General features: G+C 56.5%; 5 protein-coding genes across 5 annotated transcripts; 3 read left to right on the top strand and 2 right to left on the bottom strand.

Moving 5' to 3' along the window:
* Window positions 1-828: 828 nt before the first annotated feature.
* Window positions 829-5,380, top strand: CHGG_10593 (uncharacterized protein; the record flags this gene model as incomplete). The annotated part of the gene is made up of 8 exons (XM_001228519.1): window positions 829-2,061; window positions 2,131-2,622; window positions 2,680-3,042; window positions 3,184-3,312; window positions 4,004-4,247; window positions 4,312-4,542; window positions 4,599-4,672; window positions 4,754-5,380. 8 exons carry the CDS (start codon window positions 829-831, stop codon window positions 5,378-5,380), a joined length of 3,393 nt encoding a protein of 1,130 aa, XP_001228520.1.
* A 1,522-nt stretch (window positions 5,381-6,902) lies between these two features.
* On the top strand, window positions 6,903-8,399 carry CHGG_10592 (uncharacterized protein; the record flags this gene model as incomplete). Its single annotated transcript, XM_001228518.1, has 1 exon — window positions 6,903-8,399. The coding sequence occupies one exon, from the start codon at window positions 6,903-6,905 to the stop codon at window positions 8,397-8,399; it is 1,497 nt and encodes a 498-aa protein (XP_001228519.1).
* A 940-nt stretch (window positions 8,400-9,339) lies between these two features.
* CHGG_10591 (uncharacterized protein) lies at window positions 9,340-9,537 on the top strand (the record flags this gene model as incomplete). Its single annotated transcript, XM_001228517.1, has 1 exon — window positions 9,340-9,537. One exon carries the CDS (start codon window positions 9,340-9,342, stop codon window positions 9,535-9,537), a length of 198 nt encoding a protein of 65 aa, XP_001228518.1.
* Window positions 9,538-9,948: 411 nt separating this feature from the next.
* CHGG_10590 (uncharacterized protein) lies at window positions 9,949-13,340 on the bottom strand (the record flags this gene model as incomplete). The annotated part of the gene is made up of 3 exons (XM_001228516.1): window positions 9,949-12,621; window positions 12,841-13,056; window positions 13,188-13,340. The coding sequence occupies 3 exons, from the start codon at window positions 13,338-13,340 to the stop codon at window positions 9,949-9,951; spliced, it is 3,042 nt and encodes a 1,013-aa protein (XP_001228517.1).
* A 3,145-nt stretch (window positions 13,341-16,485) lies between these two features.
* On the bottom strand, window positions 16,486-22,197 carry CHGG_10589 (uncharacterized protein; the record flags this gene model as incomplete). Its single annotated transcript, XM_001228515.1, has 4 exons — window positions 16,486-17,510; window positions 17,568-17,963; window positions 18,594-19,999; window positions 20,522-22,197. 4 exons carry the CDS (start codon window positions 22,195-22,197, stop codon window positions 16,486-16,488), a joined length of 4,503 nt encoding a protein of 1,500 aa, XP_001228516.1.
* Window positions 22,198-23,061: the final 864 nt, after the last annotated feature.

Genomic DNA, 23,061 nt, shown 5'->3' with positions numbered 1-23,061 from the left:
TTGGGTAGGGACTTGCCCACCTATCTAGGTACCTTCGCTTTCGTTTCATCTGACATGTCACATCAGCATCGAGGGCTTGCCCTGTTCTAGCACAGGCGGTGCTTTGCAGCCTTGAAAGTCTCTGTTCAATTGTAAAGAAGACCACAGCTAGGAGGGGGCTCGGCCCTTGGACGTCGCTGCCGATTCAAATACCTCCTCTAGCCCAAGGACCTACTTGGTAATTATGTTCCCATCACCACCTAACTCGCAGACTCAAGCACCCCCCAAAACACTGGCAATTTCATCACCAATCAACGACAATTTGCTGTACGGAGCTCCCGCCTGGGTAAGAAAACAAATCACACCCAGAGCAAGCCGTTGCGTCCAGTCTCTGACTTTTTTTTTTTATTAGGTACATTCACTCTTCCCAGATCACGATGCTCTCTCTTGTCATCGTCCTCATATTCCTTCGTTTCTGGCTTTGGTGCCTCCCCACTTTCTGTTAGTTACACAATTTTTCGCTTCTTTTGCCTTGTTTTCATACACTACCCCTTTCTTGTCGTTTTCTATGTTTTCGGCCTTGTCATTCTTTTCCATCTTGCCCTTCTTCTTCCTTTCCTCCTTGTCATCCTCTTCTTTGGTTATTGCGTTTTCTTCTTTTCTTGTGGCGTTTTCGTCATCTCCTTGTTCTCCTCCCAGTTGGCCCTTGTCGCTGATTTCTAACCCAGAATCAACCACTCCAACTGGCGTTTCAGGACCTGGCGGCATCGTCCCAGCGGCTGAACGCGGCCATCAAGAGCGCACGCTCACAAGACGCCTGCCACTGTCTTGATTCCATGTCGCGACTACATGGACCTTGGACAGCCGATGTGTTATGCGATTGGTTGCGCATGCTTGGGGCAAGCCGGCGTGGGCGGCGCGGGCGGGCATCATGTGCAGGTGCAGGTGGCGGCTTTGAGCTGGAGGGGGATGGCCGGTTTGGGGGTGGGACAGGGAGGTGGACCAATCATGTCTGATCGGATGCCGCCAACAACGAAACCGATCAATGGGCGAACCAACAGCGTTGGGCCTGGAAAGCGATGCAGGTCCCTCGCCCTCTTCGCAATAAAAGAGGCCCGCAAGCCGCTCTGGAATATTGCACACAACAGCCCAAGGTCGCTCCTCGCATCGGGGACAGCAATTGCCAACGAGCCCCTCGCCAGCATGGAGTTTTCGGGAAAGGATTTGGAGGACATTCAGCGAGTAGCGGGCTTGCTGAACCTTACAGTGGATGAGCTGCTGCAACAGAGCCGACTCAACAGCAGCAAGATCACCGCAGGCTCCGTTAGCAGCTCGCCCCAGCCATCGCCTCAACCTCGACCTCGACACATTGCAAGCCAGCAGCGGTCACCACTTTTCCAACATCAAGAGAGCCCTGTCCTTTCTAACCAACACCACCAACCATCTTTTGACCCGGACCTGCGCCTGGAACTGGACCTGGACTTGGACTTGGACACCTTTGACCTGGGAGACCCCAATTTGAGCGGTTCTGGGAGCGACCCCTCCGAATTGGCTCTTCCCGCCCCCGGGCCTCCCGTCACCAAGGACCAAGGGGCCAGAGTCGTTCTCCTCAACCCCCACACAACTTCTTATGACTGCGATGAGGCTGCCTGGGGTATTAACCCACCTCCCGGTCATGTCTTTGCTTTCGACGATGTCACAATGGATTCCGATGCCGCCGACGATGGGTCGTACGTACCGGTGTCGGACGCGAAAGTCGATTTTGACTCCGTCAGCGAGTACACCGTCCGGGAAGACCAGGAATATGTGCTGGAAGATGCCTCAGCCGATTGGTCTCTTGTTTCGGCCTCCTCCGAATCTCCATTGTCGAAGCTGCCCATGTCGCCTCCCATGGGATCCATCGACAAGCGTTATCACAGGATCGCCCCTAAAGTCCCCAAACACAGCGCCCAAACTCCGTCAGAGAGCTCCTCTCATCGCGTCAAGAAGAAACGCAGCCCTTATGAAGGAAGCAAGAGAGTCGACACTCACCTTACCCGCCAGCTCCATGCTTGTGTTAGGTGCAGAATGCAAAGAAATAGGGTAAGATACGACGGCGAATTTGGTGCAGCTCACCGCCCAATACGAATACAGCCTTGCTGATTTTGGTAGTGCATTCCCGACCCCAACAATCCCCGGGGCCCGTGTTTGACCTGCCAAAATAGAACGGTGCGCATGAGCCGACTGCCTTGCCTCCGATACATGGTCACCGACAGCACCCTCTTCCGAACCGGCCTGGACTACATGCCCTTCTACAGAACCCATCCCATGGTCGGGCCTCACTATGGCGATTTTCACCTGGAACGCCAGTGGACCGATGCTCCCTCTAAAGTCTTGTGTCTGGGTCAGGTCGGGTCCATGCATATCAAGATCGAGCTGCGGGAGTTCGTTCCGCCCGCCAATACCAGAGATGTGGACCTCAAGGGGCGGCCGATGTATGCCGTCCCCTGGGCTGTTGCCGACCCCGATGCCGTGGTGGAAGCGATAACTGAGTATATCGACCGATCTGTTACGCGGTATATGGCGGCCTATTTGGACGACACAGACCCCCTCGTTTGGAACATCTTCCAGGCTGCCTACAGAGCATCCGTCTTCCCTCTTCCGGTAGGTTTTATGGTACCCCGTAACTTGCTCATTTACATCGGCTGACGGATGTTGCAGAACGAGATGCTCAAAAAGACACTGAGACTCTGGGTTGCCTGTCGTTTTATCGAATCCAAGTGGAGATGTTGGTCAGAGACGGGCTGGGCCGACAGCGAGCTTCGGGCCATGAACCCAGAGGATCCATTCTACAAGGGCCTGGATTCCCCCCCGCCGTACATCGACTACCAATTTGCGTCCATCGTCATGCACCGCATTCTTGCTCCGCTTAGGAAGGACGTCCTTCGCATCCTCCAGGGCACCTTCAACACGCACAATCCCAAGGACTGGTTCGCCACCTTTTTGACATGTTTCATCCTCCTGCAGAATTACGAGATGCAAATGCTATTCCAGAGCCAGTTCGCCAGGCGGAGGGAGGCACAGGTAAGTAACCTCGACTCCCTGCACGGCTCCTTGCTCACAAACGAGAAGATACGGTACCTAGACATGCCGCTTGTCCGGGCGACGAACTCGGGGGCCAAGACCATCCTGGCGCATTTCCACTACTGCTATAAGGGGCAGCAGCTCTTCACGCCAGGGTTTGACTGGGCCGCCCCGCGTGTCCGAAGGATGGCCCGGCTTGATGCTGAACAAAGTCAGTTCATGTCGCAGTGCCGGGATGTTGTGGTCCACAAAGGTAATTCCCCGTCACGAGTAAGTGACACGGCTCCATAGCTGACGAAGACATTTCATGTAGCGCCCACATTCCAAAGCATCAACAAGGGCGATATGTATCACGAAAAATGGTGGTACACCAGCCAGCTCTTTGACCCCGACTGGATACCGCGCGACACCCTCGAGCATGCCCCACCGGCGGAACCATCTCTCGCAAACGTGGCCTGACTTTCTCTTTCTTCTTCGCCCGCTTCCTGATGCTGTGCGGCAGCCCCTCACTTTGACCACGACGGTCTCGGCCCCCCCAGCGGCGCCAGCGTTGGGTCGGATTTGTACACGAAATACCCTCCCCGCCAATAGGCTCCACAGCTCTTATCACCCTGCAGCCGGCTTGCATTGGGATGGGGGGCCGTCCTAAATCGGGAAAGGTTCATTGGTGATCTCGGGGCAGCCTGCAGAACACCCCTCCTGCGGTCTAACTCAACCCGGAGGACCCTTGGACCCGCTCGGCATCTTGAGCCGCATGATGCAACGCGAAGATGAATTGGGATGAAGAATGCGCATTCGAGGTTTCCGGCTCCTCCGCTGTGCTATATTTACATTGACCCTCGGCACCCCTGGGGTCGGCTTTTTTCCACAACACACTAAAACACACCCCAAGTCCATAGCAACAACCCGTTCTCGAAACCTTCACAAATCTTTACTTGAAATCGACATTACCAGCATTCAGGACACTATACTCACCATGGGCGCGGAGACGGTACTTTTGGGACAGCAAGGGCAAGCTTGGGGGAACCTGGCTGTGAAGGCCAACTGCCCTCCTCGTTACGTCCCCGTCTCAACCGAATGGCCGGTCAAATTGGAGGGTGATCTCGCGTGGGGACCGGCATCGTTTGCTTCCGAGGATGACTACACGCTGGTCCTGACCGAGGACGAGGTCTTGGAGGTCAGATCAGGACTGCAGCATTTTAACGGTTAGTTCCCCGAATCACAGGCGTCATAACTTACCGAAGAGCCAGGCTCTGATGACGAGAATAGAACTCGGCCTTTACGGAAACGAAGTCTCCCCCACCACCTTTCCCCTGCCGACTCTCGGGCCGAAGCTTCGGCAGATTTCCGCCGACGTCCACCGGGGGAGGGGATTTGCCGTGGTTCGAGGGTTGAAGCCTGACGAGTTTTCGCCCGAGGACAATGTCCTGGTATTCCTGGGCATTTCGTGCTATGTCGGTGTCAAGCGTGGCCGACAAGACGAGGAGGGTAATATGCTAAGTAAGCCACTCGAATTCACCGTCTAGCCCCCCTTGTCTGACGCCTGACGCCTGCAGTGCACATTCGTGACGCGAAGCTTTCGAAAACACCCCAGCAGGACCGACCGACACGGTACTCCTCTCGAGCATCTGTAAGCAGCCACCTTCCTATTGCACCCAAGCTCCCACCCAGACAGACCCCCTTAGCTAACCAAACCCCCTCTCCCTCCCAGACCTTCCACACCGACACCTTCTGCGACATCCTCGCCCTCCAGATCCGCAACAACGCCTCCTCCGGCGGCAAGAACATGCTGGCGTCCTCCTGGACCATCTACAACACCCTGATGCGCACGCACCCGCACCTGCGCGAGCTGCTCGCCCAGCCCATCTGGTCCTTCGACAGCCGCGGCAAGCTGCTCCCCTCCAGCACGCGCCCGCTGCTCTACCACCACGCCGGCCGCGTCCTGCTCAACTTTGCCCGCGAGCCCCTGCTCGGCCTCGACGGCGTGCGCCGCGCCGCCGGCCTCCCCGCCCTCGATGATGCCCAGCGCCGCGCGCTGGACGTGGTCGAGGAGATTGCGAAGCGGAGCCAGATTGTGCTGGATGCGCGGCCCGGCGATGTCCTGTTTGTGAATAACCACGCCGTGCTGCACTCGCGCGAGGCGTTTGAGGACGATGCGGCGTCGCCGCGGTATTTGGTGCGCATGTGGCTGAAGAATCCGGAATTGGCGTGGGAGTTGCCCAGGGGGTTGCAGGCGGGGAATGCGAGGATTTATGAGGACAATGAGCTGGGCGAGCAGTGGAATGTCGTGGACGCGCCGAGGGTCCTGTTTCGGTTGAGTGAGCGGTTGAGTTCGTAGGGGCTTGGGTTTACTGCCTGCTGGTGGGGACATGGGTTTGGGGTTCATTCAGGCTGGTGCTGGAGTTCAGGGATGGTACGGAAAAGGGTCTGGCGGTGATTTTTTACATTTCGCTTTTAAGGGTTCGCCTGGACGCAACTCTTGCGTCGATTTTTTTATTGTCTTTAATATTCGGTCTGCATGAGTTTCTTTTGGGGTTACGGTACCCCTTTCTGCACCACTCGGCAGCAGTTAATAGCTTTGATACCAACAGCCAGATTTTGCGCAAACTTCCTCCGGTCTCCTCTCAATCGTGACTAAACCTTGAGGAACTGCGCAAAACCCTGTGTCCCTTTTCCAATTTTCATCGACTTCCCAAAATCCCCGCCAAAAAAGTTCGATCCCCCTCAGCACCCTGCATGCACAAATCCCCCTTCTGCACCCGAAATGCAACTCTGGGCTGACCTCGTAGGGCTAGATCGGCGCCCGGTAGGTCTCGGCTCTCGTATGATTTGGCGGCGTGCGGGGGCCACGCATGCAGTAAGCTCCTTCCGGCCCCCGGGAGGGTTACATTGCAGCCGGCCAGGTGGAGGAGGTTTTTCGAGAGGGCCCGGTTGAGGGCGCCCGGCGCCGCGCTCTGGCCCGCTTTGCGAGTTGCGGGCAGCGGGTGGGCTGGCGGATCATTGGGTGCGCTGCTGTCGGGTGGGTGGCCGGCCGGGTGAGCAACCTAGGGTGGGATATCGGGTGGGATAATGGGTTGGGGCAAAACGGGGGGTGGGAACGGAATTTGGGAGGACGATGGGATTGTGGTTGCAGGTTGGGATCGTCGATCGACGTGGCCAGCAACCTCGGGCGTTGGCCGGGGGAGTTTCTTTTGATTCGGCTTCATCTCAGGTTGGGTTTTGGGCCATCGCGATACGGTGATGGGGAATAGGGGTTACGTGGTCAGCCATGTGGTGCTTTCGAGGCCGTGGGTCCGGCGGGTTATCAGATTGCAGCTTGGGCAACAAGGGGAAAGGGCAGGTTAAAGGATCCTCACTCGCCTGCTTCCCCTGTGAAAATCTCGGGTTCGTAGGAAGGCCATCGCCCCCATTTCCTTGAACCCACCGAATTAGATTATTAGACTTTCGGCAGGAACCGCTCTCACCACCCCACCCACTTATACATCCACACAAATCTCGCCCCTGAGAGGCTGAGACCCGCCATCATGGACCTCACCAGCGACATATTCACCTCCATCCTCAGCCCACTAGCCGCCTTTCTCCCCCCAAACAACAACAACACCACCACCACCACACCCACCCCCCAACCCGACCCCACCCAACCCGCGCCAACCCCCTGGCGCACCTCGAGCGGACTCGATCGGCCAGAGGTTGGGCTATGAGGGTCGAAGCGTGACGAGGCAAACTAGGAGCCGCCCGCGCGGCATCATGATATCCACCCCGGAGCATATCCTATCTTACAAGAAGGTTGATATGCAGCGGCGGGCGGACTTGAGTTTGGATGATGCTTGGGGAGGGTTTTGGCGATCAGGCAGGGAGAGATGAGACTGGAAGAGAGGTGGTGGAGTATTCCGTTTGGGTGGGCGGTGGTGGTGGATTTTCTGGAGGTTGTTGCGGGGGAGGGGGATGGGGTGGGCAGGGTGGAGGAGGAGGTGGCGCTCGTGCCGGGGTATGGGGTCGAGCAGGGGATGGTGGATTGGCAGGGGTTGAGGGCGATGTGGGAGGGAGAGGTGGATTGGGAGGGTGTCGAGGTTGTGGAGTGGGAGAGACTGAGGTTCAAGAGGCAGGTGCATGAGGTTATTTCGGTGGTGGAGGTGGCTGGGTTGGCTGAGGGGAAGGAGGTGGTGTTCAAGAGCGTGCTGCAGCAGCAGGAACAGCGGTATATGTACAATGAGCTGAAGATGCTGCTTTCACTGGGGAGCCATCCGAATCTTATTGCTCGGCCGCTGGGAGTGGTTACAAAAAAGGGGCGGTTCGGGAACCGGAGGGGGGTTTGCGGCTTTTTGCTGGAGTGGTTCCCTCTAGGCTCGTTGAAGGAGAGGCTTCTGAGGGACGACTATGAGGAGATTACTTCGATGGAGCAGAAACTGAAGTGGGCTGCGGAAGTTACGGAGGCATTTATCCACATCAATGGCCATAGTAACGCAGGTTTCTACCCCGATCTGAAGCCCGACAACATTGTCCTCAGGCAGGACGCGAAAACGGGGATGCTGGCTGCGGTACTCATAGACTTGGAACAGCGGGGGGGCTGGTTTGCGTGGAGTCCGCCCGAAGTGGCGTACGTGGAATATCTGGAGATTCTGGCGGACGAGTCGGGGTTGGCGGAGGGCGACTTAAAGGATGTGATCCTCGAGGAGCTGAGGGAGTACTATGGCGATCCCGAGTGGTCGCCAGACACGGCTGGCCCGCGGTACCACAACACGGAGGGTGGGTTCAGTGCGCCGTGGCTAGCCTTGTTAGAGGCAAGGAAAGCAGAAGGTTGGGGAATGCATCTGCTGGAGCGAGCCCAGGTCTTCATGCTGGGGAAGCTGCTGTGGTGCATCTTCGAGGGGCAGCCGTTCGTCAGGTGCGGCATCGACCACGAGGTGTTGCGAGATGGCGACCCTGGGTACGAGTCGAGAAGATCCGGGAAAGCGCGGGCGTTTCCCGAGTTTAAGAAAACGCCACGCGCTATCCGCGAGTTAATACAGACTTGCACGGCTGGGGCGCCGGAGTGGGATACCCGTCATCCACGGTTACCGGGCGTGGTTCTTCAGGGCGGAAAGATCCATCCGGTAGGTTCAACAGGTGGTCAGACACCCACAATGGCCGTAGACACGCTCAATGCAGCGAAGCGTTTCTGGAACCGAGAGGTCGAATTGGCTCGGTCGTTCATGGCAGAGTTGCTCCTTGTCAGGGGTAATGCACTCGAGAGTACTACGAAGGGAGGGTCACCAACACAAGGCTCAGCGGCAACTCCTGGCCTGTTGGATTTAGTCCAAACAAGGCCGTTGTTTTCCGAGATTTTGGAACAACTGAACCGTATCGCAAGTGGGTAGGTAATAGGAGGTGGTCTTTGAGTTATGGTGTGCACTAGTTCTTCCATTATCTTAGCTAGAGCTCATGCCCGCAATGGCAATGCAAAGAGAAAGAGGCGGTGTCTTTGACATACACAACACACACAGAATAGAAGCGCACATTAGATGGGAATCCCGCCCGATAGTCCAGCCGGATACTACTAAAATCTATGGGAAAACTCATTTTGATCGAGATCAACATTGTTTATTCTTGGTCACCACCCATGTAGGTATTCTTTGATTCCAATCAACCACCATACACCAGCCCTTTTGCCACAAATTTCCCATAACCAAGTTGGGACGCCCTCGGACTTATCGTCTCGGCCTAGTAGGCCAAGGCTAGGATGACTGTATGACAACCTTGTTTGACTTCGGACGTTTCCTTCACCACAGCCAGCATTAGGCAGAAAGTATATGACAATGCTTCACATATCCCGTTCTTACACGCCTAAAACCAGGCAACAAACATACTTTCTCCACTTGTGGGTAGTCTGTTTTTCAAAGCCAGAACTGGGCATGCCTAGTTCCGTGTAGTTTCAATGGCCGGGGGCAGCAGTGCGAAACCACTTGCGTGGGCTGCGCCGCCTTTACGGCCAAGTAGCCAGCAGGTGCCTCTGCACTATGTGGGTTTGTTCAGGGAATGTTTGTACCAAAAGTGTAGCACCCTGTTTCTTTGCTGTTCTCTCATGGTAGCCTGTGATGGGCCGGTGTCTCAGTGATCGAATGACGTAATGCTTCGAATAATTATATATTCGGCCACTTCTCTCACTCTCACATTTCCTTATTCATCATCAATCGCCTCATTTAAGACCGCAACAACAACAACCAATACTAGCACTTGTATGTAACCCCCTTAAAATCCCTCGGTTGGACAGTTAGCTTACACAGCCCAGTACCGTGTCAACCACACACCACCACCACAATGCCTAACGCCGGCCGCTGCACCGCCTCCATGACCAACCCCAAGCACACGCAATGGGCAAAGGCAAACCCCGGCAACAAGCTGAACCCTCACATGAAGAGGGTCGAGTGTGGCTGTAACGCCTTCGTCGCCAAGAACGCTGCTGAGCCGGACAAGAAATGCACTTGCAACCACGACAACAAGAACCACCTGAGATAAGGGTTGGTATCTGGGAGTGGATGGACGGGTTTACCGCTGGACGGGGACCGGGTTCGTAGCTCTTACCGAAGAGACGCATTGGCAGGGCCGGGCGATAATTGAGATTAGATTGTCTTCAATATGTTGTGCTTCAAATCCACCGTGACAATGTTCATGCTTTGACATTAGCTCGTGTGTGGTATAATGGAGGTACTCTAGGTACCTAGGTTCATCTCTCAATGGACCCCCTCTCCTTATTCCTCTTCCCTTTCCTTCCACATACTGCATCTTGGACGTTCGCTGCCGCGGCCACGGACGAGGATATGAGCCAAGGCCCTCCGTTGGAGGACATGTCTCATGAGGGGAGACAGGGCTGAGCAGATCCATGAATGATGTAGTTACACAAGCTCCAAAAGACACGCCTCCCCGAACTCAACACAAGTTTTCTCTTCTGAAGCCGCTTCCGCGCCGCATGGTTATCCATTCCCTTGCGCCAAGCTTACCTCGCTCACGTTCCTGCCCCTCCTCTCCTTCTGGTTGCGGAGTTGGTTCAAGGAAATTCTTAAAGGACTCCAGATCCACATGCAGTTTGAGCTGGCTGTCCGGGGGCAGGTGACTCGCGACGAAAGTCTGTCCCTCGGCAGGAATAGCACTCATTGCCAAAATGGTTTCCAGCGACCGGGCTCCATGCCGCAGCCTGGGAACCTGCAACAGTGCGTTTAGCACATCGCTACCAGGCGCAAGCTTTCCCTCGAGCCCGCCTTTCTTGAGCATATAACGGAGCATGATCGCTCGCCGGATCACAAACATCTCGTCGTGGTCGTCAACCTTGTTTGGGCCCTGGACGTTGATTCTGGCCTCCATAAGCCCCGCAAACTTTTTCCGCGAGGTTTCGTCAGTGCGGAAGACACCGATGGAGAGCGGCTTGGAGGATGTTCCTGCCTTGTAGCGTACGAAGGCATTACGCAGGCAGTCAGCACTTGCGTCACCGTTTATGACATGGTTGTCAACCTGTCCGCTCAGTCGGCTGACGAAGTCGGGACCCTTGGCGTGCTTGAAGAGGTCGAGCATGTCCGGGTAGTCGAGGAAGCCGTCGAAATGGCCCATGTCTCCTTCTATAAAGACGAAGATGGCGCGTCCAAGCTTGCACACTCTGCCCTCCTCGCCTTCATTTACCCCGGGGTCGAAGAATTCCCCGTCCTGCATGGGAGAAAGGAAGAACTTTAACCAACCGAGAGGTTCTTTCCCGTTGGATGCGCCGAAGTTCTCAAAGAAAACAACCGGAAGCTTGGCTGTCGCGGGGTTTGCTTCAGTTTTGTTTGCTGAGTCAGTGTCCCGTACCCAGCGAAAAACTTCCACCAAACGCTGGTAGGTTGTCGCAGTGTCGAGGAATTTGATGGTTTCCAGTTTGGTATTAGGCCCGAAATGGTCGTCGATCTGTTTCTTGAGATGAATGCAGGACCGAGGATAACCAGCGCGTACAGCCTCAGCGACACGACCACCCTCCTCCGTCCCGCCACCCCCCCCAACCCCGCCCATGAGCTCTCTGACTCTGGGGCTGGGCTGAAATTGGAACTCATCGAAGGTTTCGGCCGTACCCCCGATGAACACGTAAATGGCGCCTCTCAATACCCCAGTCTCGGAGCCGGGCCACTTCCCAGTGGGCGAAGTTAAGTGCTCCATGAAGTACCGAACCCAAAAGAGCGGCTGATGCTTAAAACTCGCATCGAATTCGTCGAAGTACACGACGGGGAGCAGGTTTTCTGCTACTGCTTTGACCTTTTGAAGTGCCGACTTGAAGTCGCTAACTTTCTGCCACTGGGAAAGATTGAACTTAAGTGTCTCGGACGTGCCGTCTGGAAGCAAGCTTCCTATGACTTCCGAGGCTCCGAATGACTTGCCTGAGCCGGGTCGACCGAACACAGCAATAGGGAACGGCCTGGCGTTGCTGCCTTGCTTTACGTACGCCTGGACCTGACGGGCAAGATCCCGAAAGTCTTCGATCTCGCGCCGGTCGGCGGTAATGAAATTATTTCCAAAGCATGCGATCGGGACATAGGGCAACAAATCTTCCTTGCCGGTGATATCGGGCTTCAGCACAACTTCGGTCGCGGCCTCGGCGGCGGGCTCATAAGGAAGTGTTTGGAAGATCAAAGACGATCGAGGTTTCGTGTTTGATTGGGGGCGCCGCGGAGTTGACGGGATGAGTACTGGATCATGTGCGGTCTCTAAGATCAGTTTTTTCCAGAGCTGCTCTCTCGATGCGCCGCGAGCCCTTGGTGATACCGAGCGGCGGCACCACAGAAGCCCGTTGATCACAGCTTCCTTGATCTGCGTCTCGCATAGCTCTTCGATCGAGCGCTTGGATTCCTTGGCTAGGGAGGCGACCAGACCAGCCATGAATGCGGCGTCCACGGTCGCCTCTAGTTCCTCTTCCTGATGCGTCGGATTTTCTGCTCGGGTTTTCTTGAGGAAATCACCTTCGGCACTCCGTGGCTCAAATATGAGAACTGGATCGTGGCGCTGATTGTTTGGATCTTGGTAGATGGCCCCTTCGTAGCCAAAACGGATGAGCAGGTGATAAGGGCAATCAACCCCGCGAGTACTTTGAAGGGTCCAGAAGCTCTCGACAATTTGATCCCAAGAAAGAAAGCCTGCGCCTCTTGTCGTCCAGGGCAGATTTGCCGCGTCAACCACAACCAATATCGGACGGAATGAAAAACTTTGGGGGAGAGCAGACAGAGTGCGGAGAACAGTGGAGGTGGAAAATGGTTCGTTCAGGTTGATGATCAGTAAAGATGGCTCTGGTTGGTTGTCCGTTGCCCAGTTGGCCAAATTACTGACGTTTGATTCTCCGGACGAGCCCAGGGTTTGGTAGGTGATCGTTAGTCGCCGGTTATATCCTCTCAAGATCTCTGCGGCGCCGTCAGCACCGGCGACGAACATGGTGGATGTATCCCGAGGTTGTTCCCAGGCCCAGCGGTCGCTGTCTGCAGGCGAGGCGGACCCCTCATTCTCAATGTCGAAGATCAAATAGCCCTTCCTTGCTCTGATACCCCAGCTTCCATATCGAGAGCATAGCCGCACTTGAATGAAGTCTCCGTTCTGTGGATCCAGTTGTTAAATAACATTTGCTTCACCGGGGGATGGCCTCAGGGTGGGGTCAGGCGGTCTTCTGGATTCTGGAGGCACTGACCTTGAGAGAACGCAACAAGCCGTCGTTGTTGAATGTACCGAAGACCCTTCCGTCCCGCTACGCATGATCGTGTAATCCGCGGTCAGCTGTAAGGTCTCTGAGAGATATACAATGAATTAGTGGCTCACCCATTCAAACTCATTCGTCATGAAAGCATTCTCGTGGCTCATCCAACAAAGAGCCTCTGTGTTTGCCTGATTGGGATTGGATTCCGAGCCTCTGACAATGCCAAGCTCGAACCATGCCCAGTTTCCCCGAGCCGGATCCTGCGCGACGAGGTGGTCCTTGGATTCGGTAATGAGTTGGAGATGTTTGATGCGCTTGATAAGTTGGTCGGGGAGGGCCTGCCGAGCAACAAATTAGCTCAACGCACGGTTTAACCTGGTACATGCTCAGGGTCTGGTTTCGTTGGTCCACACATGGTAAACGAGGAAGCCAGGACTTCATCGCAGTCGATCAGAAGTGTTGAACGTACCGGGGTCTGAAAGCCAGGCCAGTCCAAGGCTCTCACCGTACCATTGTATGTGACAACGTCTGATGCCCCTGAGGACTCGAAATAGTATTGTCCTCCGGGTACATTCTGAAGGTCAGCTGGAAACTGGGTTAGAGACTCCTCAATGCCGGCCATATTGTCGTTACTTTGGCTTGATGCGAAATCTTAACAACTGTTGTTTCTGCGTGTTGGTGGAAGGCAGCGTGTCCTTAAGAGGTCGTTGGTTGGTATTTATATCCATCCACCGGTCCGAACGCACAAAAAGGGATGGTGCCAACTTCGCCCGCATCTGTGGCAACAAAATAGGGGGGTTGGGCATCACCGATGCCTGCCCGCGTTTGAGCCTATGCCACGAGATCAGAAGCACGGATCTCTCCTCAGTTCAACCGAGCAAGCAAATCAGTATGAGGGAGGGGTGTCATTATATCCACCACCAGGTGCAGGTCCTGAGTATGCTGTGACTCGTTCTACCCAACACCACCCATCCATTTGATGACAGACCGTTTGATGGGCCAGGCCACCTTTGCATTATGTTGGAGATACCCACATAAAGCACTCGTGTTTCATCAGTACTTCATGTACCTCCCCATTATGACAGGTACAAGTGAGAGACAGGTTGAAGGTAACAGAGACTTCATGTCCGTCTTCACGACCCCATTCTCGCTTCGGCGCTGAGTATCAAAAGACAATGGGCAGTTGGTGCATATATTTGTGGCAACCAAACGGATGAAATGTTCCCCTCACAGTTCAGGACCAAGGTCATGTCTACCCGGTAGACTCTACCGAAAGAGATCTACCTCACTTGATGACCTTAAGTCTTGAGAATTGCAATTCCGCTCCAAGTGGTCGGAGGTGGCGTTGTGTAACGGCAGCAGTGAACCTTTTGGTCCTTCAAGTTGCCAACGCCACGTATCTCGCCCGCTCCATCCTATACTCATCTGGGCGGCATCCTTGCTAGCTCGACGATGCCCGTGAAAAGTAGCGGCGGCCGTCATGTATGCCAATCATCTTATCATAACGCGCAGTGCAGTTCAATCGGGCCGAGCTTGAACTGGCTTGGGCTGGAACATTGAAGAACGTCATGAACTTCAGGTCCAGATTGGTCAGATTGTGATTCTCCCTCGAAGGTCTTCGCTGCAAAGGGTCGATGGGGGCGGCCTTCGGAATCGTGCCAACATGAAGCCCTCCCCCCCCTTTTTATAATACTTACCTACCTACCTACCTTACCTACCTAGGGTTAGGTACCTAGGTAGGTTCCATTGTTCTACACCGTCAATCTGGTGTGACTCAACGAGCTTCAACACTTGACCTGGAAATGATTAATTCTAGGATACATGATTTGACCGTAATTGGATTTCACAATCGATTCTATCTTGCTGAGTAAGGTAATAACCTGGTTTTCTCTTTGTGTATTCTTGCCTAGTGCGGCGACGTATTGAGTGTATGCGCCATGCTAAGAGACAGACGGCACCGACAACCATTCTTCCCCATTGGCCTGGGGACTTCTGGGCATGACTTTCTCATGTAACGTTACCATAGGTGCGGACCGAACAGCAGGAGAATTGGGTGTCGAGATGTTGGGCGCAAACTGCAGGCTTGCAACAGAACTGGGAATGCCTCGCGAGAGCGTTTTGGGCAGCATTCAATACCTACCTTAGGTTTTCTTCCTGTTTGCGGGTATGGAGACAGAAAGTTACTCTTCACTGCCCCCTCGTAGTTCTATTCGCGTCGATCCTTCACTGGGAACGGCTGCAAATTTTGGATGTTGGAAAGATACCATCAAAACCAATACAGAGAGCCTGCTTACCAGGAGCGTTCAATTTAGCGCGGCAATGGCGGATATTGAGGATGTACCGCGATGCCCACAAGAACCTGCATTAGGCAGAGTGCATGGTCGACGCTGAGGCGACTGGCCGCCACAAGTCCCGCTCCACAAAGGTGAGGGTCCTGAACAGAAGACCTGCCGGAAAGGACTCTATTGTCATATGGCAGCCGGGATGCTCAAAGCCTTGGGATGAAATGCATATGAAAGCCCCTAGTGAGGTAAGGTACTTGTCATTGCGGTCACTATTGGCCGGATGATCAGGATGATACGGTCTTTAATGCTTGAGAGAAAAAGGGAGACAAGAGGAGGCTCTGTGGGCTCGTGGGCCCTTAGATCAGGAGGAGGGTGTGATGTGGTAAAAGTTTCATTCAGGAGAGTCGGTTGGACGAGCCAGCTCAGCGGACGGGCTGAAGTCATGGCCGCGAGGGCGGAATGTTCCTAAAAGAATAGGTACCTGAACTTGTATCTTATTCAAACTTATGCCTGCACCCCATATCGTGCGTCCCTTGTTGCCAATCCTCGCCGAGTCGCCTGCGTCAGCTACACGATCGTCACGACTGCATCCTCTCCTTTCCCGAGAAGATCGTGCAACCATCCCCAATCTACAGGGCTCGGCGGGCCGCCATAAATCTCCAGAAATGCGATACGCCGGTAGAGATGCCCATCACCCTGCACCGGACGGTCCCGGACCAGGGGGTTCTCCCCCTCCGGCAGCCGAGTCAGGACCAAGCAGTACAGCTCCTTCATCGGCAGCTTGCGTCCGACGGGCAACATATACACAGTCGGCAACCGGCCATCCGGGCCGACCAAACCGCGACAATCATCATCCGCCCACAGATTCCGCATGTGCGTCGTCCCCAAAATATCCAAGTCTAGCGTATTCCACGGCTCCATCTCCTCCCCCTTCTTCAACTTCTTAAACCGCATTCCCGTCGGGATCAACCTTCCCTTCAACACCAACCAACTCTCTCCCTCCCTCAACTCCCCCATCGGATCCTCCCCGACCGCCTCACACCTCACCTCCACCACCTCACACGCCGCGTCGACCCCTCGATCCCCCCTCTCAAACCCCACCGGCGCCCTCACTCCGGCCACGACCACGACGGCGCGCGCCACCTCCGCGGCCGACAGACCTTCCACCAGCCCCCACACCTGCGCCACCCCCTTCGGCCCGTCCACCGCCTCGGGACTTGTCACATACCCCGCGGGCGGCAGATCCACGCGCCACAACAAATCCCCCGCCAACAACGTCCCCTCCCACAACCCCGCCAGATACCTGCGCGCCTCCTCCCCCCCTCACCCCCGCCATCTGCGGCGGCAGGCCGGGAACCGGGGGGGAACACATCTCCCTCACATGTAAACGCAGGTGCGTGTAGTCCTCGACCAGGGGGGCGCGCGCACAGGGCGAAGGCATCGGGTTCGAGACCGCCCGAACTCCCCTGCTAGAGAGAACTACTACTGGTGGGGGGCGGGGCGTGGCGGTCCAACATGTAGGGTGAACCCAGGCCCGGGCCGAAGCGTCGGTGACGGCGAGGCCGACGGCCGGTGGGGGAGTCGGGGGAGTGTGGGGGGTGTGCATTGGCAGGTCGTGGTGGTCAGGCATTCGAGGGAGAGCTCTTCCGGGCCGAAGTGCAGGATGCGCGGGGAGAGGAAGCGCTCTTGCAGAATCCAGCCGCGCGTGAAGATGGGGAGGGAGGAGGTTGGCGCGTGGTGGTGGGAGAGGAGGCGGTGGGGGTGCGAGAGGGAGACGCGGAAGTGGATTTGTTCGGGAGGGGGTTTGGGTTTGGGTGGGTTGCTGTTGTTGGTGGTGGTGGTGGTGGTGATGTTGTTGGTCTCGTCGTCGCTGTTGCAGTGGGAGGTGGATCTATCGTCGTCGTCATCGTCGTCATCGTCGTCCTGTCCAGGGGTGAATGTGACGGTGTAGGTCCTGTGTTTCTCCGGCATCTCGGCGTAGAGCCCGCCGTATGCGCTCTCGGATTTGGCTGCTGATATTACAAGGGTCGCGTTCCGGTAGACCGACCCCATCTGGGCAGCCTCGTATCGCCAGTCCTCAATGTCGTCCTGGATGATGCAGAGGCTGTCAATCCACAGGTACCGAATCCCCAGCTTGCGGGTGAACTCGATTGCGTCCTGAAAGTTGCGGGGAAGACGTGACCAAGCGATCTCAGCTTTGTGCTCGTCCAAGCTGCCAGTCAGAGTTCGCAAAAAGGGACGCGGTCCCCAGCAGTGGCTGAGGGCCACATACGGGGAGGTTTCCCCTTGGGACACGTACAGACGCACCCCGCTCTCGCCGTCCGCGCGCAGATCCAAGACCCTGCTCGGAAGCGGCGCAGGCGGAAAGCTGTTGCAGGCCTCATGATTCTGCCTGCAGTGGTCGAGCTCTCGGACCGCCCAGGCCAGGGTCTCCTCGGAGGCCGTTGTGGACGGGATCTCCTTTCCGACGGGGAGATCGGGCATGTTGTCCGCAAGCCATGGGGTGACTGGGCAAATGTCAGCATATTCCATTAACCAACTCCCTAGGACACGACTGAACCCACTCTCTGACGCATAAAACGTCAACTTCACGGGCGTCTGCAACAACACCACCTCGATACTCCGCCTCGTGGCAGCCAAGTTGAAATCCAAATGCACGTCATTCACATCATCTCGCGTAACCCCGCACGAGTTGTCCTCAAGGAACTTGAGGATGCCGTCCGACAGGATGGTGCACACCTCGCAGCCGATGTATTTGGAGTGCGTGAGCATGGTGCCCAGGTTCGACCGCACTGAGCTGTAGCCCCCGGTGTAGGCTGGTCGTGGGTGGTCGCATCCCCGGCAGCGGTTTAAGCCGCCGAAGCCGCCGATGGACGGGAATCCGCCTCCTGACCACATTTCTTTTGTTCCCGCTTTGTGGGTTGGTTGTGGGTTGGTTGAAGACGAGATGAAGCGTAGTGCTTTTAAGAGGTTCAGGCCATCAAAATCCGACTTGGCTTGCAGCCTTGACGCTGATGGCTCGGCCAATCCCATTTGGCATCAGCCGGGCCAATGTTCTACCGTGCCTGAGGGGAGGGACCGCCCAAAGGGGTGCAAGAAGGGGAAACCAGTAGGAGAGGAAAACAAAGGGGAATTATGGCAACAAAGCCCCCCCTTGAAAGGTTTGTATTCCATTCAAAAGGAAAACGATGGTAAAGAGCATGCTAATTTTTCATCGGCATCCAACTCTAAGCGCAATACAATATCTAACTTCATCTTTAGGTTAGATTCAATAACCCATCCAGCCTTGCGCTATTCTAGGCCAGTACCATTCGTGTAGTCGCTAAAGGACGCCCGCTGTCAAGCAAGCCGGTTTGGCCGCGACAATATATAAACAAACAAATGCACATTACCTCCCTGCCGTGCGGCGCAAACACCCCCACACGATGCATTCAACCATGCATATCCATCTCCAAACGCCAGTCATCCCATTATCCAGACACCCCGCTCACCCATGCTCCACGCTCATATCCTTCCCCCCTCAACAACCTCCCGCTCCAACACCTCCATCCCATTCTCCTCTGTCCGCCGCCTCTCCAACACCCACTTACTTCCCCCATCCTCTTTCTCCACGTGGTACGAGACACTCTCCGCCGACCCCTTACGAACATGCTGGACCCCCTGCTGGCGGGGAAATCCCTGCTGCTGCTGTTGCTGCTGCTGCAACGACAACTCCGCTGCGTCACCACCATTACCAGCTCGCAGCGGCAAAGCGGGCGCCAGCATATACCCACCCGCAGAATAAATGGCGCCGCCCACAGCAACACCCTCCCCATCGACCTCCTCGCCCTCCAGCACAGGCGAGCACGCGCTCCCGCCGACCGGCACAGGCCCAGAAACAGGCATAGGTTGGGCAGTCGGCGACAGAACCGACAGCGGCGACTGCGGCGGCAGGAACAGCGAGTGCGGCCGTTGCGGAAGTGGAGGCACGGTCATGCCATCCGTCCCGCTACCGCCACCGCCACTACCACTCCCATTCACCACGGCGCCCGCACTCCCCGGCCGCGGCGGCAACACAATCCCCTGCGCAAGGCCCTGGCCCCGGAGCGACGCCATCCCGGAGGCCAGGCCGGGCGGCACCGGGCTCACCATGCCACTGCCAGGGGTATGTCGTCCGCTGTCCTCAGCCACCTCCGAGGAACTCAACAACGACAAGTTCGAGTTGACCCTCACATGGCCCGCCAGATGCGCGGGGACGGTGCCGTACGGGGATCCGCCGCCGTCCAGCGGCGGTAGCGAGGCCCTCTCCGACCTGGGACTTCCCTCGCGCGACGAGACCAAGCTGGGCTGCGAGCCGCCCCATGCGCGGCGCCGCTTCATGAGTGCCGCTATTTGCATGTTCGGGTCGTCGGCGTCGGCGTCGGCGGCTAGGAGCGCAAGTTGGGCTAGAGGGGGCGAGACCATCGAGTTGCGCTCGCTGCTGATGGCAGGCGGGAGGGTGAAACTCATGACCGAGTTGCGGTTGGAATACTCGGAGCGCTCCGTGATCGGTGTGAGGTTGGGCTCGCGGACGACACGGCCAGAGCCACTGCGGTCTATGCTGGCAGTAGAAGAGCCGAAGAAGCCGCCGTTGGCATACTGGAAGAGGTTTTCGCTTGTGAGCACGCCGGATGATGAGGTGGCGGTAGTAGTGGTGGCCGCGGGCTGGTGGTGGCTGTTGCCGTGGGATTGGTGGGCTAGAGGGGCCGAGTAGAAGCCGAATTCTTGGCCGTAAAACCCGTCTGAGTCGTTGGCGAGGGCGCTGGCGTTAGCTTCGGCAATGATAGCTTCGTCATCAAAATCGAAATCGTCGAAACCGTCTCCCAGATCGTCAGCGTAGTCATCTATGTATCCGTTGTCCTCGGCGTCCTCGTAACCGTCAAGCTCGTTAAGGGCTGTGTCTTCCGACGCAGCTAACGCCTCGGGCGAGGCGCTCCTTGCAAATTTGCCCGACGCCGCCGCTATTTGTGTGGCCGCCCTAGGTAGGCTTGGTAGGCAAATTCCTGAGCCGGATCGTCGACCTCGGGCTGTGCGACTCTGGGTGGCAGGAGTTGTTCGGTCATGTCTTGCACCGGCGACGTCTGGTCCTTGCCATCAGCGACCCCAGGCTGGTTTGGTGAGACGAATCCCTGGTCAAACTCGCTATTGGACGGCTGCTGCCCCCTCCTCCTCCTCCCGCTCCTGCTGCAGCGTCTTTCTGCTGCTTTTGGTGGGCGGACTGCATGGCCTCTTTGGCCCTGGGCGAAGGCGCCAGGTATGGGTCGCCCGTACCCGATCCGTGTCATTGTTGTCGAAAATAGACTCGTCAAACACCGCACCGTCGTGCTCAAAGTCCCAATTCGTCCGCCAAGCCATCGTCAAAGTAGATGTCGTCGTGTTCGGATCGCAGTGACTGTTGCTGAACGGCGACGACCTCAGACGCGTCTCTGGTTAGCGTCGGCGCCTGGGCGTCAGAAGCAGAATAATCATGTTGATCGGGGCCATGTAAATAGCCGGGAACCCATGGGAGACTCGGTGGTGGGGGTAGTGTCCTTGGTCGTGGCAAAGCCGATAGCGTTGCCCGGCCGCATCTCGTGGCGTCGCCAGCATGGCTGGGGTGTGCGGGCTCGCGAGTGCCGATACGGGATTGGAGCGCTGGAAAGTAAACCCAGCAAAGTTTTCTTGATCATTGTCCGGGTCATCGAGGTCGGCCTCGGGGTCGGCCTCCCCATAGTCGTCGTAACCGTCGTAGTCGTCGTAGTCGACATTGACACCGGGTATCTCCTCCTCGAGCCCGCCGTCATCCATCATCGCGTCGTAGTCATAATCTTCATCTAATTCGTCAAACCGGCTATCGCTCGGCCCGTCTGATGTCTTTTTATCCTGCTCCCGTTGTCTGTGGCGCTCCTCCAGCACCCTCTCCTCCTCGGCGGCACCGATCATGTCAAAGCTGAACCTCGAGGAGGTGCTCTTCATGTGTTTTGGCACGGCCGACGCAACGGAATTCCCCCTTGACATGTTCGATTTGGACAATTGGCGAGATGCGGTGGTCCTGATGGATGTTGAGGTGGTGGATGGGCGAGTGGCGACCCGTGTTTTTCCAGAAGCGCCTGAGGATGATGTACGCAAACTGGAAGCGTCACCTGGTGGTGCAAGCGACACGGAATCGCCCGGCCGGACCGTGCTTGACGACATTCTTCTTGCTTCTGGTCCCAGCTGTGGATCACAGTTCTGGCTATACTTGAGCACGTCAGCGGCACCCTGGGCGGGCTCCGCCGGCGAATACACAGTAGGCCCTCCCGTAAAAGAAGGTCTCCCGGCCTCGCCACCATCTGCAAGCTTAGAAATGGGTGAAACACCCTCTTGCTTGGTCGTCGAGACTGCATCACCCGACAATGTCTTCTTCGGTCTGGGGGCGCTAAAGTCATGGACCCGTGTGCCTTTGATTCGGGGGTCGTAGGTCGGGGCCAGAGGTTGAGTCTCCACGGCAGAATGGGCTGTTTTCCTCCTCATCAACAGGGACGACATGGGGTTCTTTAGAAACGGCAGGCCCTTTCTCCCCTTCTGCGGCTCTGAAGCGGGAACGAATGCGGGTTCGCTTATGAGCCGTGTCCCAGCCGGCCGTTTCCCGCCTCCCCCCGACCCTTGAAGGTCGGTCGGTGTCGAGAACCACGAAGACTTGGTGTGCTTGTTGCCTTGGGCTGCCGGGAGAGCAGCGACGCCGGTATTAATTGGGGGAGGCGGGGGTTTGGACCGCGAGAGCTGGTTGCCTGGGACTTGGCCAGCCATGGTCATCCCATCGCCGGGGCCTTGTAATGCCTGCGATTGCTGTGGTTCTCGGGCGGCTTTTCGATAGTTTTGCAGGGCAACCCCGCCGATGAAGCCGGCCTTATTTTCCTCGCTGTAACCAGCACGGGCCGGGACCTGGCGGGTGTCTTGGGACGGTGGTGGGGCATCGTTCTGTGGGGTAAAGAAATGATCGGAGCCGCTCGACGCCACGCGGGTGATGGGGGGTAAAGTTGGCGGAAGCTTCGAGGAATTTGGGGAACGTGGGCGTGTATCGGGGCGTGGTGAGACATCGCGAGGGGGTTGCTGCGGGTGCTCGCGTTGCGCGACAGCATCCCACCCGGGGGCGTGCTCGGGGATGGGCGAGGTCGGGTTTGACGGCGCCCGCCGATGGAATAGGTGCGACAGCATCGTTATACCTGCTCAATGGGTCACACGGCGAAGACGATGGCGCAGGAAAATATCGAGGATTCGAAATGGTGAAATCGCCTCGACGCAGGAGGCGGCCGAAGAAGCATTGGGTCGCCGCGGGCAACGCGATCCCCTCGCGGTGGGGCGCGATTCGTTGCGATTGTTTAGCTTGGTTGGGTGGCAAATCGTAACGTCGAATGAATAGGTATCCTCAAATAGTTTAAGATAAAGAATGAAAAAAAGGAGTGTCGAGAAGTTAGTTCGTGACGCAAGGAACACCTGAGGTTCGACTCGTCTGCAAAAAAGGAAGCAGGAGCTGCGCAAGGGATGAACAAATGCAACCAGCCGTCCACAGCTGTCACACGCAACCAACATTGGCGGTTGGCCCGGGGCCCACCAAGAGAAGACCACCTGAGGACCAACCCACCCCACCAAGCCGGGCACGATCTGGGCTTCCACGTTCGTTCGAGAGAAATCTGAGCGAATGAAAGAGGAAGATGCAGCAAGGGGAGTGTTTTGCATGCCACCGAAATCAAACGCATAGTTATCCTTTTTCCTTTAGACCTTTTCTCTATTTTATCTGTTAACCCCCTATATCCATGCTTTTCAAGTCGGCCAACGCCCAACGGCCAAGAGAGGGCCATTTTCTGAACATACACGTTCTCATCCTCATTAGAGATTAACATTTTTTGCGAATGCCCTTAGAACTCGTCGTATGTGTAGCACATGATGTTGTTTTGCGTGTCGAGCACGTCGCCCACCGTCATGTCGGGTATCATGCCCATCGATGTCAACACAGTGTCTCGGGTCATAGGAATGCATGCGGAGCCGTCCCCGGTGTACTCTGCGCAACCCGAAACTAGG

The sequence above is a fragment of the Chaetomium globosum genome, genomic scaffold (genome assembly GCF_000143365.1).
Source record: "Chaetomium globosum CBS 148.51 scaffold_7 genomic scaffold, whole genome shotgun sequence".
Classification (NCBI taxonomy): domain Eukaryota; kingdom Fungi; phylum Ascomycota; class Sordariomycetes; order Sordariales; family Chaetomiaceae; genus Chaetomium; species Chaetomium globosum.
This window is presented reverse-complemented; position numbering and strand designations above follow the sequence as displayed.